A 14,006-nucleotide genomic window follows, 5' to 3' on the forward strand; every position below is an offset into this window, starting at 1 on the left:
TTTCTTATTTCACGCCCGGGTATTAAGATTCTGAAGCAGGGGAAAGCTAAGCTCTTAATGTTACACCCGACGACCATTCAGAAAGTGTTCTTGTTTTCGAATTCTTTTGTTTCTCATCTGCCCTTCCCTGCCGCCTTCACTCAATCCGACATACCATGAATGTAATTAATGAGTATACGCAACACGAATGGGATTGTGGCCTATTGATTGGTCAAAGAAATAAAAAAAAAATAATAAAATAAAATAGAGAGGGTAAATCGACTTGAGTGCCCTCTAGCGCACGTGAAGATGGGCCTCGTGTTGTCTAAATGACTATTCAGTCATCCTCGTCCCTGCCTCTGACGATCCCTCAATCTGCTCTCCATCCTCCCATGGAAGTGAGCGTCCCATCTCCATGACACACCACGTGTTCTTTTTGCTCTTCTGCATCCTGAGAGCGGCTCTCGCTAACTCCTTCGATTCGCTGGAATTCAAAGGTAAATATCCAATCGAAACATTTCCTTTTTCAATGATTTCTTTTTCCAACTTTATTAATGGATTTAGGAGTCAAGTTGGCGAAGAAAATAAAGTAAAGAAGTGAACGAATTTAAAAAGTCCAAACAGGTGTGTTCTTTTTTTTTCTTTTTCTTTTCTTGTCTTTTTTTTCCTTTTTTGAGGAGGAGGAGGAGAGATCATTTTTTTGTTGAGATAAAGATTTTAGAAATAATAATGATTTAACTTCCAATAAACGGAAGTCACGAGGAAGTCATTTCGACTGCTTTTTAATTTAAATTGGAAAAACAATAATGGCACAATTTCTTAGAATTTTGTGACGTTTTGCATAACATATAATTTTTTTATTGTTAATATTTACTAATAACATGTTATATAACTGTAAATAACATTAAAAAATATTAAAAATTAATTTTGACCAAATTTCTCAACACATTAGTTATTCTTTCACAATCCAGCCATTTTGTCTGCTCTTGGGCAATATAGGTATATACTAAGTTTCAGTCTTTCTTGTGTTAAAGGTATTTAATGTTACTTTAAATTGTTAGTTCGCGATCGACCGCCATCAAATTACTGAATTAATTTGTTTGTGTATTAATTAGCAATTATAAATTACATGACATTTTAATGAATACTTTAAGCAAACACTGTAGCAAAATTATAAACAGCTTTTAAATAGGTAATTTTCACTTCAACTAATAACTACAATGAAAATCAAACAGATAAGTTTATTCTTTGCAATGTTCACGTCAGAATCCCCTTCATTCAAATGGATTTCTCTAGAACAATATATTATCTAACATTCTGAATGTTTACTAACCACTTTATTTAATGGCCTTACATGATTAATTGTGTCAGCAATGGGATTTGGCATGGTGTGGTAGCGTTCGTTTCTTTAACTGTAATAAGAACCCCAGAGTGCAAAGATTTAAAGCATTGCATCTAAATTTCCCTATTGAGTTGTATTTAAAAAACTGTATATGTTAGATAAGTTTTAATTTAAATCTTTACATAAGCGATAATTTTGAATTCAATTATTTTTCAGACTGCTTAGAGATTATAGTAGGTAAAGTCAATTCGTTAAAAACAAACTAATCCAGCAAGTGCTTTATGGATTAGCCAGTAAGTTAAGTCAGATTTCCGGAGAATATAATGCATTTAAAAATTTACAGTATCATTGCCATGGTTAAATGCTACTATGCGATATTTGTTAGAAAAGAGATTAAAGGCTGCATTTATTTTTTCCTGTTTTTAATTAAGCAATAAGAAAATGCAAATTGGCATGCACTTGAAGTAAAATAAATACTTAAAGCATTGCAGATAAAGGCAACTGTGCTTAGGCTCAGAGTTTGTATTCCTTAATGGAAAATTAAAAACAAAGCAGCTAGTCTTAGTAAAGCGGCTAATATGCGAAATAAGTTTTCGAAACTCCAATCTTGGTCATATCTTTATAAGAATCGCTTTATCTCCAATACTTAGCACTAACGTAGAAAAATCATACATGTGTACACACACACACAATATATATATATATATATATATATATATATAAACTCATAATATTACTTAAAAATATAGAGGAAACATGTAAAATAATGCAAATTAATGAAAATAGAAGAAAAAAATATGACAAAAAGGCCGAATAAAAGTAAGGAAAAGATATATCTGCATCAGCTCACACGATTATATCTTTCAGGAAAAATCAGTTTTTTTTTTAATTTCTTCTTCTCTTTTCTTTATTATTTTCCATGTTTTCTCTATATTTTTAACTTATTTCATGAGTTCCATAAACTTGCAATTTATGCATAGTAAATAAAATATATATATATTTATTTAAACCATTTGTGCTGATCCTTACGTGAAGAATCCTTACGTAATCTTGAATGCAATTATAACCCCACCACCTGCTTTTTTTCTTTCTACGAGTGTTTTCGAGACTATCCCATCTCTCATGTTGTCACTTTTTTCACGTTTTTTTCTACAATGTTCATTTGAAGGAAGTTAAAGAGTTATTGTACTTTATAAAAGCTAAAGAGAAAAAATTTGATGTATAAACCATTGTAGCAAAACAGGAGATTCTAGAGAAATTTCTTTCTCAATTTGTAAAAAAAAAAAATCATTACAAATGATATTCTTCTGTAATTTTCTCTTACAATTTTTCAATTTATTTTCTGAATATTCCAGATTACAGTTATCTTACTCTTTCTGCAAATAATAAAAATATTTAGATACAATTTTGATCAAACGCTGATTAAGGTGAGAACTTCTCGGATCTTTCTCGATATTGTTTGGATGATTCCATGTAAGAGCCTCCCTCTTTCTAACATACTGCTTGTATAGAAAGTTATAGACAAATATTTTTATTGTTTGAGAAAAACAAAAGTGATGCTGAGAGCTGAGATATCTAAAAAGAAATTTAAAAAATTGATCCTCTTTAATGGTTTATTTGATTTATATGGCTTATTTTACTATTAGTTAACTCTCCCTATATCTCGCTCAAATTTTCAATAAAATACTTTTTATTTATCCATTTAAGTTCAAATACATTCTTTTAAACGTGTAGTGGATGATACTTGATTTTAACACAGTTTTTTTTAATAATAATTCATTGATTAAATAGGGATGAGCGAAAAACGAAATGGAATTTTCAGATGGGTTAAGCGTTTTAACTTTACTACAAGCGATTCAGTTTTTACATATTTTAAAGATAACATAAGTGATAATTTCTAACTTATATTTCATAACTATTTGGAAAAAAATAGTTTATTGAGCACATATAAGTATTTAATTATTTTTTAGTCACTGTGTGAGATAAATTTAACTGAGAACATTACATGGTTTCACGTGTGGTCCACGTCACCAAATGTATACTTTTGTGGTAGTCTGATACCACGCGCTTTTTTTTTCAATCCTTACTATTAGTTCACACTCTTCCTATATCTTTATATATAAGAAGAGAGTGGAATGATAACACATAGCCAATCACAGAAGACTTCTGGTTAGTTACGCACAAAACAGCCAATCAAAATTGAGAACGCATGAGTGTTTGAAAGGTGATAATTTTTAATAATGCTGTCAAAAAATACAAAATACAAACTGACCTCAAATAAAACGCAGAGGATAAATAAGAATAATTAAGAAAACTCTACTATTACGTTTATTAAAAGGAAGATTTTCAACAACAAAATTATAACATCGCCTTTCCAAAAGAAAAAAAAATAAATCTCACACGTTACGTAAAGCTATAAAAAGACCAAACGATTATTTATACGAGCGATTATATATGATTATTATCAACGAAACTTTATGCAAACGATTGTTCATGACGTCATTAGATAAAAGTTTCATTAACGCAATATTATCCAGTGTTTATTAATAATTTTGAGTGGCAATGTAAAAAGATAGTTGTTCTAAAGTTTTATAATAAAATGTTTGTTTTGATAGAACGCAGTTATTTATTTTAGAATTCCANATATTATAAAACTTTATAAAATACAGTTTCATAGGGAAGAAAAAATTTTAAATATTTAATAAAAAGTAACTAAAATAAAAATCTTCTTTGTTGATCTAAGTAGGAATTAACTTTAAACTTTTTTTTATATATTACTTGTTTAAAGTAATAAGAGAAATTATCCCCTAAATTACTTTGTACATGTAACAGATTTAGCACTTCTCGCCTTTCTATCCTCGCATTTACAAAATATCAAAACAAAACTTTTTGGTTGTTCTACTTAACCCCTTGAAGAACCCACTGTCGAAGTTAGAGACGCTTTTCTCGGTAAATGCATTTTATTTAGGATTACTGTCAATTAGGCTAATTGTCCCAATAATTATAAAATATTGAAATGAACATTTTTTATTTTTTATTTATTTTGAATATTTATCTTGATATCTTTCCTTAGCTTTAAATTTATATTGATTTCTAACCCAGTAAAAACATGTTTTCTAGCAGTACTGCCACTTGGAGTAATATTCCCGATAATAACGAAATATCGAAAGAATTTCAGATTTTCTATTAATTGCATAAAAAACTGATGTTCTATTTTAATTAGTAATTAGTAGAATTAGTAAGTGAGGGCTGTTATATAAAAAGAGGTAAGAATCAGTGATGAAAAGATTATTTTTTGCACCATTATTTAAAAGCCATTCTGCTGTTCTAATTCTATTTATTATAATTCTTATTATATTTTTTCTTATTATGTTTTAGTTATATTTTTTCTGATTCCTTTTATTTGTTAGAAAAAATTAATTTAACCAGAAAACTGAAGCAAAAAATTTAGGGTCTGTAGTCATCACTAAGTCTTCATTAAATTTATTGGTACTTATTTGCTTCAATGGGTTGAAATAAACGTGCTAACAAAGTACTTGTATTAGTACAGTGCGAAAAAAAATCAGCCTGAATAACTTTATTTATTCTTCGGTTTTTCACGCACTGAAAAAAATGGAAGTACGCGCAAAAAATTTTCTATTTGTTATAAAAACTCTTGAAATGGCGAAGTACGCCAAAAAGTGAAATTAACATTAAGACGTCTAAATATTGAATCGATTTCCTGACCATCCTAATAAGACCATATTTCCCAGATAGTGGGCAACTTCTCATCTTTTGAGGGCCGGAAATCAATATTCATTTAAAAAATGTATGCTTATTCAGAGAAAGTATGTTTTGTGTGTGATTTCGTAATTTCAAATATTGACTGCACTTATTAATTAGCATACTTGAAGTCCCCACTTAAACAAATTATATTGATATATTTAAGATTGTCAATATTAATATTTTTAATTAAAGAAATTAAAATTATGAATAACTGTTTCTTTTAGATTGAAATAACTAATTTTGAAAAAAATATTAAATTATTATAATTAATAATTATAAATAATTATAAGTTAAAACTTATAATTATTATAGTTTATAAAATATAGTTTTAAGTGTAGCGTATGTGGAGCATTTTACCTTTAGCGCAAAAAGCAAGTGTTTTGTCCTGTAATTCAGAACCAAGACTTATTAAAATGCTAAATATAATATTTTTTACTTATTTTGGGATAAGTAATTAATACGAAAAATAAAAATAAAAAAATAAATAAAATATGTAGATTAAAAATTCTGCGCCAAAGGGTTAATGAATCATCATAGGTTTAAATAATATAATTATCTTTTTTGATTATCTATCTCATTTTGATTTCATTTATTTATTCCTTATGATTACAGTACAACCTAAATTTCATTCTTCAATATTTTCTTCGATAATTTAAAATACTAAGAGGTCTTGTTTTGAAAAAACTGATGCAATAATTTATTTTTTTTCAGAAGCAAATCTACCAAATTCTACCAAAGTTTAAGTTATTCACTTAAAATATATGTACTATAAAAAAAATCTGTTTGCTTGTACCCTTACCTTTATTTAAATAATTTAAAATTTGAATCAAATTTGTTTGGCAAACAGTTGGAAAAAGTTCTCTTATGATTTTACTTCCTTAATGCAGGGGTCTGTTTAGAAGAAATTTGGGTCCGTTAACGGACCCTTCACAAAATATCTTTTCATAAAAACGGACTTGATGACCTAAAAAATCTCATAAAAACGGACCCTTCACAAAATGATTTTTCTTTTAATCGGACCCTTCACAAATTTGTTTATCTTCATTATTATTTTGTTAATCGAATAAACCCTTTCCAGGGCAGAAAACAAGAAAGATGGATGTAAACGAATTAAGTTTTGTCTTCGGCAGACGATTCTTCCATTATTCGTCCGAAATTAATATTCTGCGTTCAGCAGTATAAGCTAAATACCAAATATTTGTATGTTGCATCTCTAATTTAGAAGCAGCAATTGTTGTTTATTTTTTAAAATTTAATTTTTTTAATTACAATTTTACAGTGTTGAGCATAATCTTGTATGTCTATACAATTTAAAAACTCCTTGAAAAAACTTTTTTTTTTTGCAATAATGGACCCTATTTGCACAAATTCATAAAAGCGGACCCTGGTTGAAAGAATGCGAATAATTTTTTCACAATTTCACGAAAAACGGACCTTTCACAAAATGTCTGGACAGACCCTTGCTTAATGATACTATTAAGATCTATTTGTGAAGAATGTAAATACGTTTGCTCAGTAATTATTTTTAAATTAAATATATATTGTTATAACAAATTGGGCAACCGTAAATTAATATTTTTGCTTTTTTGATATATTAATCAAATTATAAGCACGCATCAATTTATGCATGATGTTGATCGTTAAGTTCGAAATCAATAAATGAAACTCCTTAACGGTGACTTAAACTCTGGGGAAAGACCATTAGACAATGCCAACCTTCATCTATCAGAAGGTAGCCCAAGATTGAATCAAGTTAGCATGTCTTATATACTAGTGAATTGATCCTTAATAATCTTAGTGGCAGTTTCGCCACAAAACCAACACATTAATGAAATTGTAAAGCAATAAATAAATTTAGGAAGTCAATTTAAGCTATTGTAAAATATATCGAAGTAAGGTAATAGAGAAATACGTTGAAATAAGGGAAGAACTTTTTTTATTTTTAAACTCTTAATTTAGATAGAAATTCAGCTCAACATAGTAATAGCAGAGTAAAATAGGAAAATTAAGTATTACATTTAGAATACAAAAATATTTCAACGAGAAACAAAATCCTTTTCACTTCTATTAATTTTATACTGATGACAAACAGTAGAATATGAAAATTAATGTGAGAAATCTGAATCCTATTATGTAATTTTCCTGCAAATAAAAATGTACCGCCTGCAATGGAAAACTGCGACATCATCAGGTTTTTATATGCAGTTAGAAAATTGATGCGGGTTTTATTTGATGCTAGGGGGCTAAGCTTCCTGTTCTCTACCGCTCACCAGCCCCCATTCACAATAATTGTTTTTTCTTTACACACAAAAAAAAAATTTTTTCTTTGCAAAGGATGAAATTATTTTATATGTACTAAAAATAATTGTGTCTGCTTACGCTTTTGCCTGCACTTCTCATTTCAAATATTAATATCTAATAATATTATAAATATTTTGATCAATTGGTGATCAGAAGTAATTTTTCTAAGTAATCATTTTTTAAAATAAGATTTATATTGTTATAACTTTATATTGTTATAACAAGTTTGGTGAGTGAAGAACTATAATTTAATATTTTAGCTTACCAAACGGGTGAATATATTAAATACTGTTTTTGCTAGCATCACATTGTGCATGAAGCTGATCCTTAATTCTAAATCATTTAACGAATCTCTATAACTGGAATTTATAGCAATATTAATGTTATTTGCTAAAAATAATAATTGTAATTTGCTAAAAATAATAAGATTAGACACTTTTTTCAATAACTATCCTCAAAAAGAGATCAAAATTACATTTTAATAATAATAAATAAAAGAACAATCCCCTTAATTTTAAACTCTTAAATCATTAATAATAGCAGTACTGGAAGATAACTTTAAATTAGAGATGCAAAAATATTTATAGAGAAATAATACCTTTTAGTTTTTATTAATTTTATGCTGATGACAACCAAAATAATATGGAAATGAATAAGGCAAAATTGGATCCTACCACTTGATTTTCCGGNCACCTTGTGCGCCACCTAGGAACCAAATCTATAACCCGACACTCGAAATTTTTGCTCTGTTACAATCGTACCCTGTTACAATTGACCCCACTCTCCCCTACATTTGATTAATTAAAACGATTTATCTAAATGAGAAAGCAATTTTGCTGGTCAACTCTTTCCCAAACGCTATTTTACCACGTTTATATAAACTTGCCTTCGTGTATGTCTGTCCGGGTGGAATTTTGTAATCGATTTTAAACTAACTTCCCGACTAGCTACAAACTTCAAATTTGGCTCATAGTTCAGAATTGGATGACAATGCATGAAAATGAAGGAAAAAAAGACTTACAAAGTGAAATAAAATTAAAATTTAAGAAATTTTTCTGTTATCGGATTAATGTCGATATAGAAGTGGTATGACGCTTTTACTCACACAGTCCAATCCCGTCAAAAATCAATCTTTTTTTTTTTATCACTTTTATTGTTTTCGTATTTACAATAGGTAATAATTTTATAGCTTTTTAATCTAGAACAGTTTCCACTGCTTAGTGCTTATAAATCTTTTTAAGCGGAGTTATGATACTTTGGAAGACTACCAGACTTATGAAGTCTCCCTACTGACAATTTAGTTGACGATTCGCCAAATAATCTTGGCTAAAATTTATGTTTCAATCTATGCATTTTATGATTAATAAACTGAGAGTAAAAGAGAGATTATATTTTTTGCATACAATTGTATAGATGCCTGACTATGTAAGTTTTTAATTTATTAACTGTGTGCCAGAATTAATAGAATGCAAAAAAAATAATTAATTATTGCGATTTGATTATTTTTACATTGATTGTGTAAAGAATTTTAACAAAACTAACAAGAAAAGAACACGAAAAACAAATAGAAAAATTGTGAGCACTAAAAGGCAAAATGATAATTGTCTAATTTTTTTTACCCTTTTTATTACCCTCTTTATTCACCTGAATTAGTATTGAAAACGATCCAGTTGCAATTGTTGATTAGAATTTCTAATTCTTAATTTAAAACAATAAAAACAAAAATATTGTTCGAAGGATGAAATTCTCTTTTATTCACAACTCATATTTATGGGATCTCTCTGGTCCCATATCTCAAAAATAAACTCACCCACTTAATGCATAACAAAATTAAAAGTGAAAAAAAAAGAATTCTACAAAAACTATCAAGCAGCAACTATCTCATAACAAAAACTATCTCATAACACCCATTTTCTCAATGAGTAAAACAAATTTTGATAATTTAGTTCGGCTTATGAATTTTGTCTTTTAATGTAAAGCTTTGGTTTTAGACAACAAGCTATAAGGAAAACGCACTTCAAACTGAGTAAAACAAAACTTGTGAAAAGAATTTTACACAAAAATGAAAAGTTAAAACAAAACTAGATATTTGAAGTCACCCTACTAAAGTTTTAGTTGACGATTTGCCACATAATTTTAGGTAAAAATATGCTTTAGTCTATACATTTTTTTCATAATAAATAAAGTGTAAATGGGAGAATCTATTTTTTAAATAATATTTTATAGGAGCAGCGATAGCTAAGGGGATGGAGCGTTTGTCTTCCCATGAGGTAAACCGGGTTCGAATCCATAAATGGCTGGTCGATACGAATCCGCATCCGGCTTGCACCGACCACAGTGCTGACGTAAAATATCCTCAGTGGTGAACGGATCATGAGTTAAATTTAAATTCCCTTTGCCGTCAGGCTAACTCAAGATGTTCTCGTGGTTTTCCTCTCCAGGTAACGCAAATGCATGTTAGTTCCATCAAAAAGTCGTCCACATAGGCAAATTTCCTACAATATTTGATCCAGGAGTTCCCTTGTCTTCCGGAATGGGTTCAAAATTACGAAAGGTACGGAGATGAACATTAGTAGTCGTGAACCCGAAAATTGGGTCGACTGTTCAACGACGGTTATAAAGTAAAATACAATCGTATAGATGCCTAAATATCTAAGTTTCTTATTTAACAAACTGTGCTCCATAATCAATAGAATGTAAATAAAAACAAGAATTTCAATAAATAAGTTCTGTTTATGAATTTTGTCCTTTAATGTAAAGCTCCGATTTTAGACAACGAGCTATTAGAAAAATATACTTCGAAATGAGTAAAACAAAATTTGTGAAAAAACTTTTTTCCAAAAATTAAAACAAAAAAAACTCCAATTTAAACAGACGGAATAAAATAACTAAAGAATTAAATTTAGTTTTTTCACAGATAAAATTTTAAATATAATTTGTTAAGCTTTAGTCCTTAATTCAGACTGAGAAATAATTTTCTACTAGTCTTAAATATAATTTGTTTAGCTTTAGTCTTCAATTCAGATTCAATTTCTAAATAAAATCTATTCTTTTCGGTGTTGTTGAAAGTTAGTGAAATGTTTTACAAAATCTCCTTCAACATATCTGGTTTATTTCAAGTAGTCTAAGATAAGTTCATAAATCTAAGTTTCGTCAAGCAGTTTTCTAATAGAAGCATTTTATAGCTTTAAATACACACAAGAATGCTCCTTATTTGTCAAACTACGTAAGATTTAGGAAGAAAAAAACTACATTAAGTGTCAGGTATAAGGCTTAAGTCACTGAGATTCTGAATAAAGTTTTAGTTTGAGTAGCTTTAAAAGACTTTTTGAAAAATATTGAACTATACATACTTTTCTAGTATCAACTCAAATGCAATTGAAAAAAAATAAGATTACCAAAAGTTGAATTATGAGCTAAAAGGAAATAAACAAAAATATGTTTATCTTCAAAAGCAAATTTCTCTTTTGAAAAATAATCTTTAAGAAATATACCTAGTACTGTAATTGTAAATGGAGGTAATAAAAATTGCGCAATAAAATATTGCAAAATGTTCCGTATTTATTTAAATATATTATAAAGACCCTGGTTTTTACGAAAAAGTTAAAAAAAATTGTTCTTAAACGTACATTTTTGATAACTTAGTCAAATTTTTCCACACATGAATATTAAAAATAAGTACAATTTTATAGATCATAAAAATTCTTTATAGTGAAACATTACTTCGACAGCAAAAATGTGGCAGAAAATAGAAAACCTTTTCAGACGTTACCCGAGATTTAAACAATAGAGAAAAAAGAACGCTTATTAATAGATTATTAAGCAATGCTAAAAGAAATTAATTCTTTCCAATTTATGAAGCAGTTTAGATTCAGAGCAGAAGATTCAAAATTCAACTTACCCCGTTCCTAATGAACCCCTCAGATTGGATATTCTCATTTTAGAAGAACTACTTGATGTTTAAGAACTATTTAAGTAGATCTTGTGTTCCTCAATATGGGGATTCCAATTCAGTTGTTACACGATTCTTTCGTTCCATTACATATTCTATCTTCACAAAGATGAGGGTTATTTCAAATTTGGTTCTAATTTTTTACTATAAGCGTTTGTGTATGGAAAAATGCCAAGCAAGTAATTAGAAAGTTCGCTTTGAATCAACAGAAACATTCGTTAAGCGCGAAATCATAATATATCAGAACATAACGTAATCAACGAAGACATGCATCTCTGTTCAACATAACTTTACTATGATCTCTCACAAACTAAATCTTATTTTAATTTACGTCACGCCTTGACTGAAATTACATACATTTGCGAGCTTGTGTCATTCATTTAGGCTTATAAGCCTTTGTAAAGTAGAAGGTAGTTTACTTTATTTACGTCACACTAGATCTGAGCAATGGGCTATTGGTGACGAACTGGGAAACATCCCTGAGGATGATCCGAAGACTTGCCTTAGCAATTTCGATCCTCGGCAGTATTCAGAGAAGGGAATCACGAAGGGTTATCAAGGTTTACTGTGGGATTCGAACCAGTGACCTCCACGCTTCGAACAGATTTTAGCGAGCGATATTGACCTGCTTTATGTGTTTAAGCATGCATCGAACAACAAATCAAAAATACTTGCTTAATGAATGTAAGAAACATTCAAACAATCGATATGCAATTTATTCTAAATGTTCGAAAACGTACTTTAAACTGAAGAAATAAACAGGCAAAGAAAAAAAACTCGTTTGCTTCAAAGCACGGATTCATTTTCTCCCTATTCCAGTGGCAGAGTTGGCCAAAAATGTAATCGATTACATTTTTTTATTACAGTAATCAATTACGTGAATCATGATTACAATTTTCCAAAAATTTTGATTACAGCTGTAATCATGATTACAATATTGATTACAGTAATCAATTACTTGTAATCGTGATTAAAAAGTTTGAATACAGCTGTAATCATGATTACATAGTCGATTACAGTAATCAATTACTTGTAATCATGATTCCAAGTAATTGCGATTACAAGTAATCACAACAAAAACGATTACAAGTAATTATGATTACAAGTAATCAAAAAATATGATTACATGTAATTTGATTACATGTAATTTGATTACATGTAATTATGATTACATGTAATCTAATTACACGATTACAAGACTATTGTATTCTTATAAATGATTATATTTTACAGTAGATAGTAGAATGTATTTTATAATGATACATTTTGCACGTATTAACATGTACTGCATTTTGTACGTATTTGTATACGTACAAATGAATGTAACTGAAATGTATGTACATATGATTTTATCTAGTGCATATGTTCAGACATTTTAGTATCACACACATGTACATACACTTATATTGTAGGTATAAAATATATGTACGTATGTATATAGATAATAATTACGTATGTATGTGCAAACAATGTAGGCATGTACATTTATACACAATGAATATATGCATTTTATGCAAATATTTGTGTATGTAAAATGTATATCTATGTTCATGTACGCATGTATATACAAGTACTTGTGTTTGTACGAACATACATACATTGTCTGTACAATGTATGTCCCATGCATGTATGTGCAATTTATTTATGAACAGTACAATATATGTATGCATGTACAATATAGGTATATCTGTAGGATGTACAATATATGTATGTATACATGTACATGATATGCATGTCCAGTGTATTTATGTACATGTACATAATATGTTCATGCTCAATGTAAGTATCCAAATATGCATAATACATTTGTGAACTATTGTACGTACATTGGGCGTATTTATATTTCACATATATTCATACATGCATTCGACATGCATAACGTACGTACATACACACATTTGAGATGCATATATTGTACAGATGTATATACATATAGCGTACAGATGTATATACATATAGCGTACAGATGTATATTCATATAATGTACATATGATGAAATGAACATATAATGTTCATATAATGTACATATGTGTGTACATATACAGTACGTATGTGCATAAATATATTGGGCATAATTCTTTCGTACAAATTTTACATGTGTACATGCATGCTATCCCTATCTATGCATATGGTGCAATGTATATATGTACAATGAATGTATCCACACATGTACAATACACGTATGTTCCATGTATGCATATCCATATGTACTATATATGCACGTACAATACATGAATGTATGTACATACATTGTACATGCGTACATACATTACACGTATACATATGTACATTACATTTATGTCTAAATATGTGTACAATGCAATAAATAAAATGCATGTAAGTTAACTTTTAATGACTCAAGCAAGTTAAATGACAAAATCAAACGATATTTAAATTTAGTTTTCAGCTTTAATTGTTCTATATCATTTTGAAATTCTCTGAATAAAAAATTATTTTCAGGTATTTTCATGAAATGTTTGACAATACAGATTTATTTTTTTTATAACATAATGCATGATTCATAGAAATTTTTTAAATGGTAAGAAAAACGGTAAATTTTATGTGTGGAATTAATATTTAGAAATTCCAAATAAAATTATCGTTTGCTTTCTAAAAAATATGAGGTCGAGTTTCATATACCTTAGAATAATTTTAAAACAAATTTTA

The 14,006-nt window shown here is 28.6% G+C and overlaps 1 protein-coding gene across 2 annotated transcripts in view; it reads left to right on the top strand.

The window, feature by feature from the left end:
- The first annotated feature begins 306 nt into the window (after positions 1-306).
- Positions 307-14,006, top strand: part of LOC107453928 (limbic system-associated membrane protein-like) — an 86,668-nt gene continuing 72,968 nt past the window's right edge. For both annotated transcript variants that reach the window (XM_043043863.2, XM_043043862.2), the window contains exon 1: positions 307-476. In XM_043043863.2, coding sequence (XP_042899797.1) covers positions 395-476 — 82 coding nt within the window. In that variant the 5' untranslated portion in view covers positions 307-394. The remainder of the gene's footprint in view (positions 477-14,006) is intronic.

This window comes from Parasteatoda tepidariorum, chromosome 8 (genome assembly GCF_043381705.1).
Source record: "Parasteatoda tepidariorum isolate YZ-2023 chromosome 8, CAS_Ptep_4.0, whole genome shotgun sequence".
Lineage (NCBI taxonomy): Eukaryota > Metazoa > Arthropoda > Arachnida > Araneae > Theridiidae > Parasteatoda > Parasteatoda tepidariorum.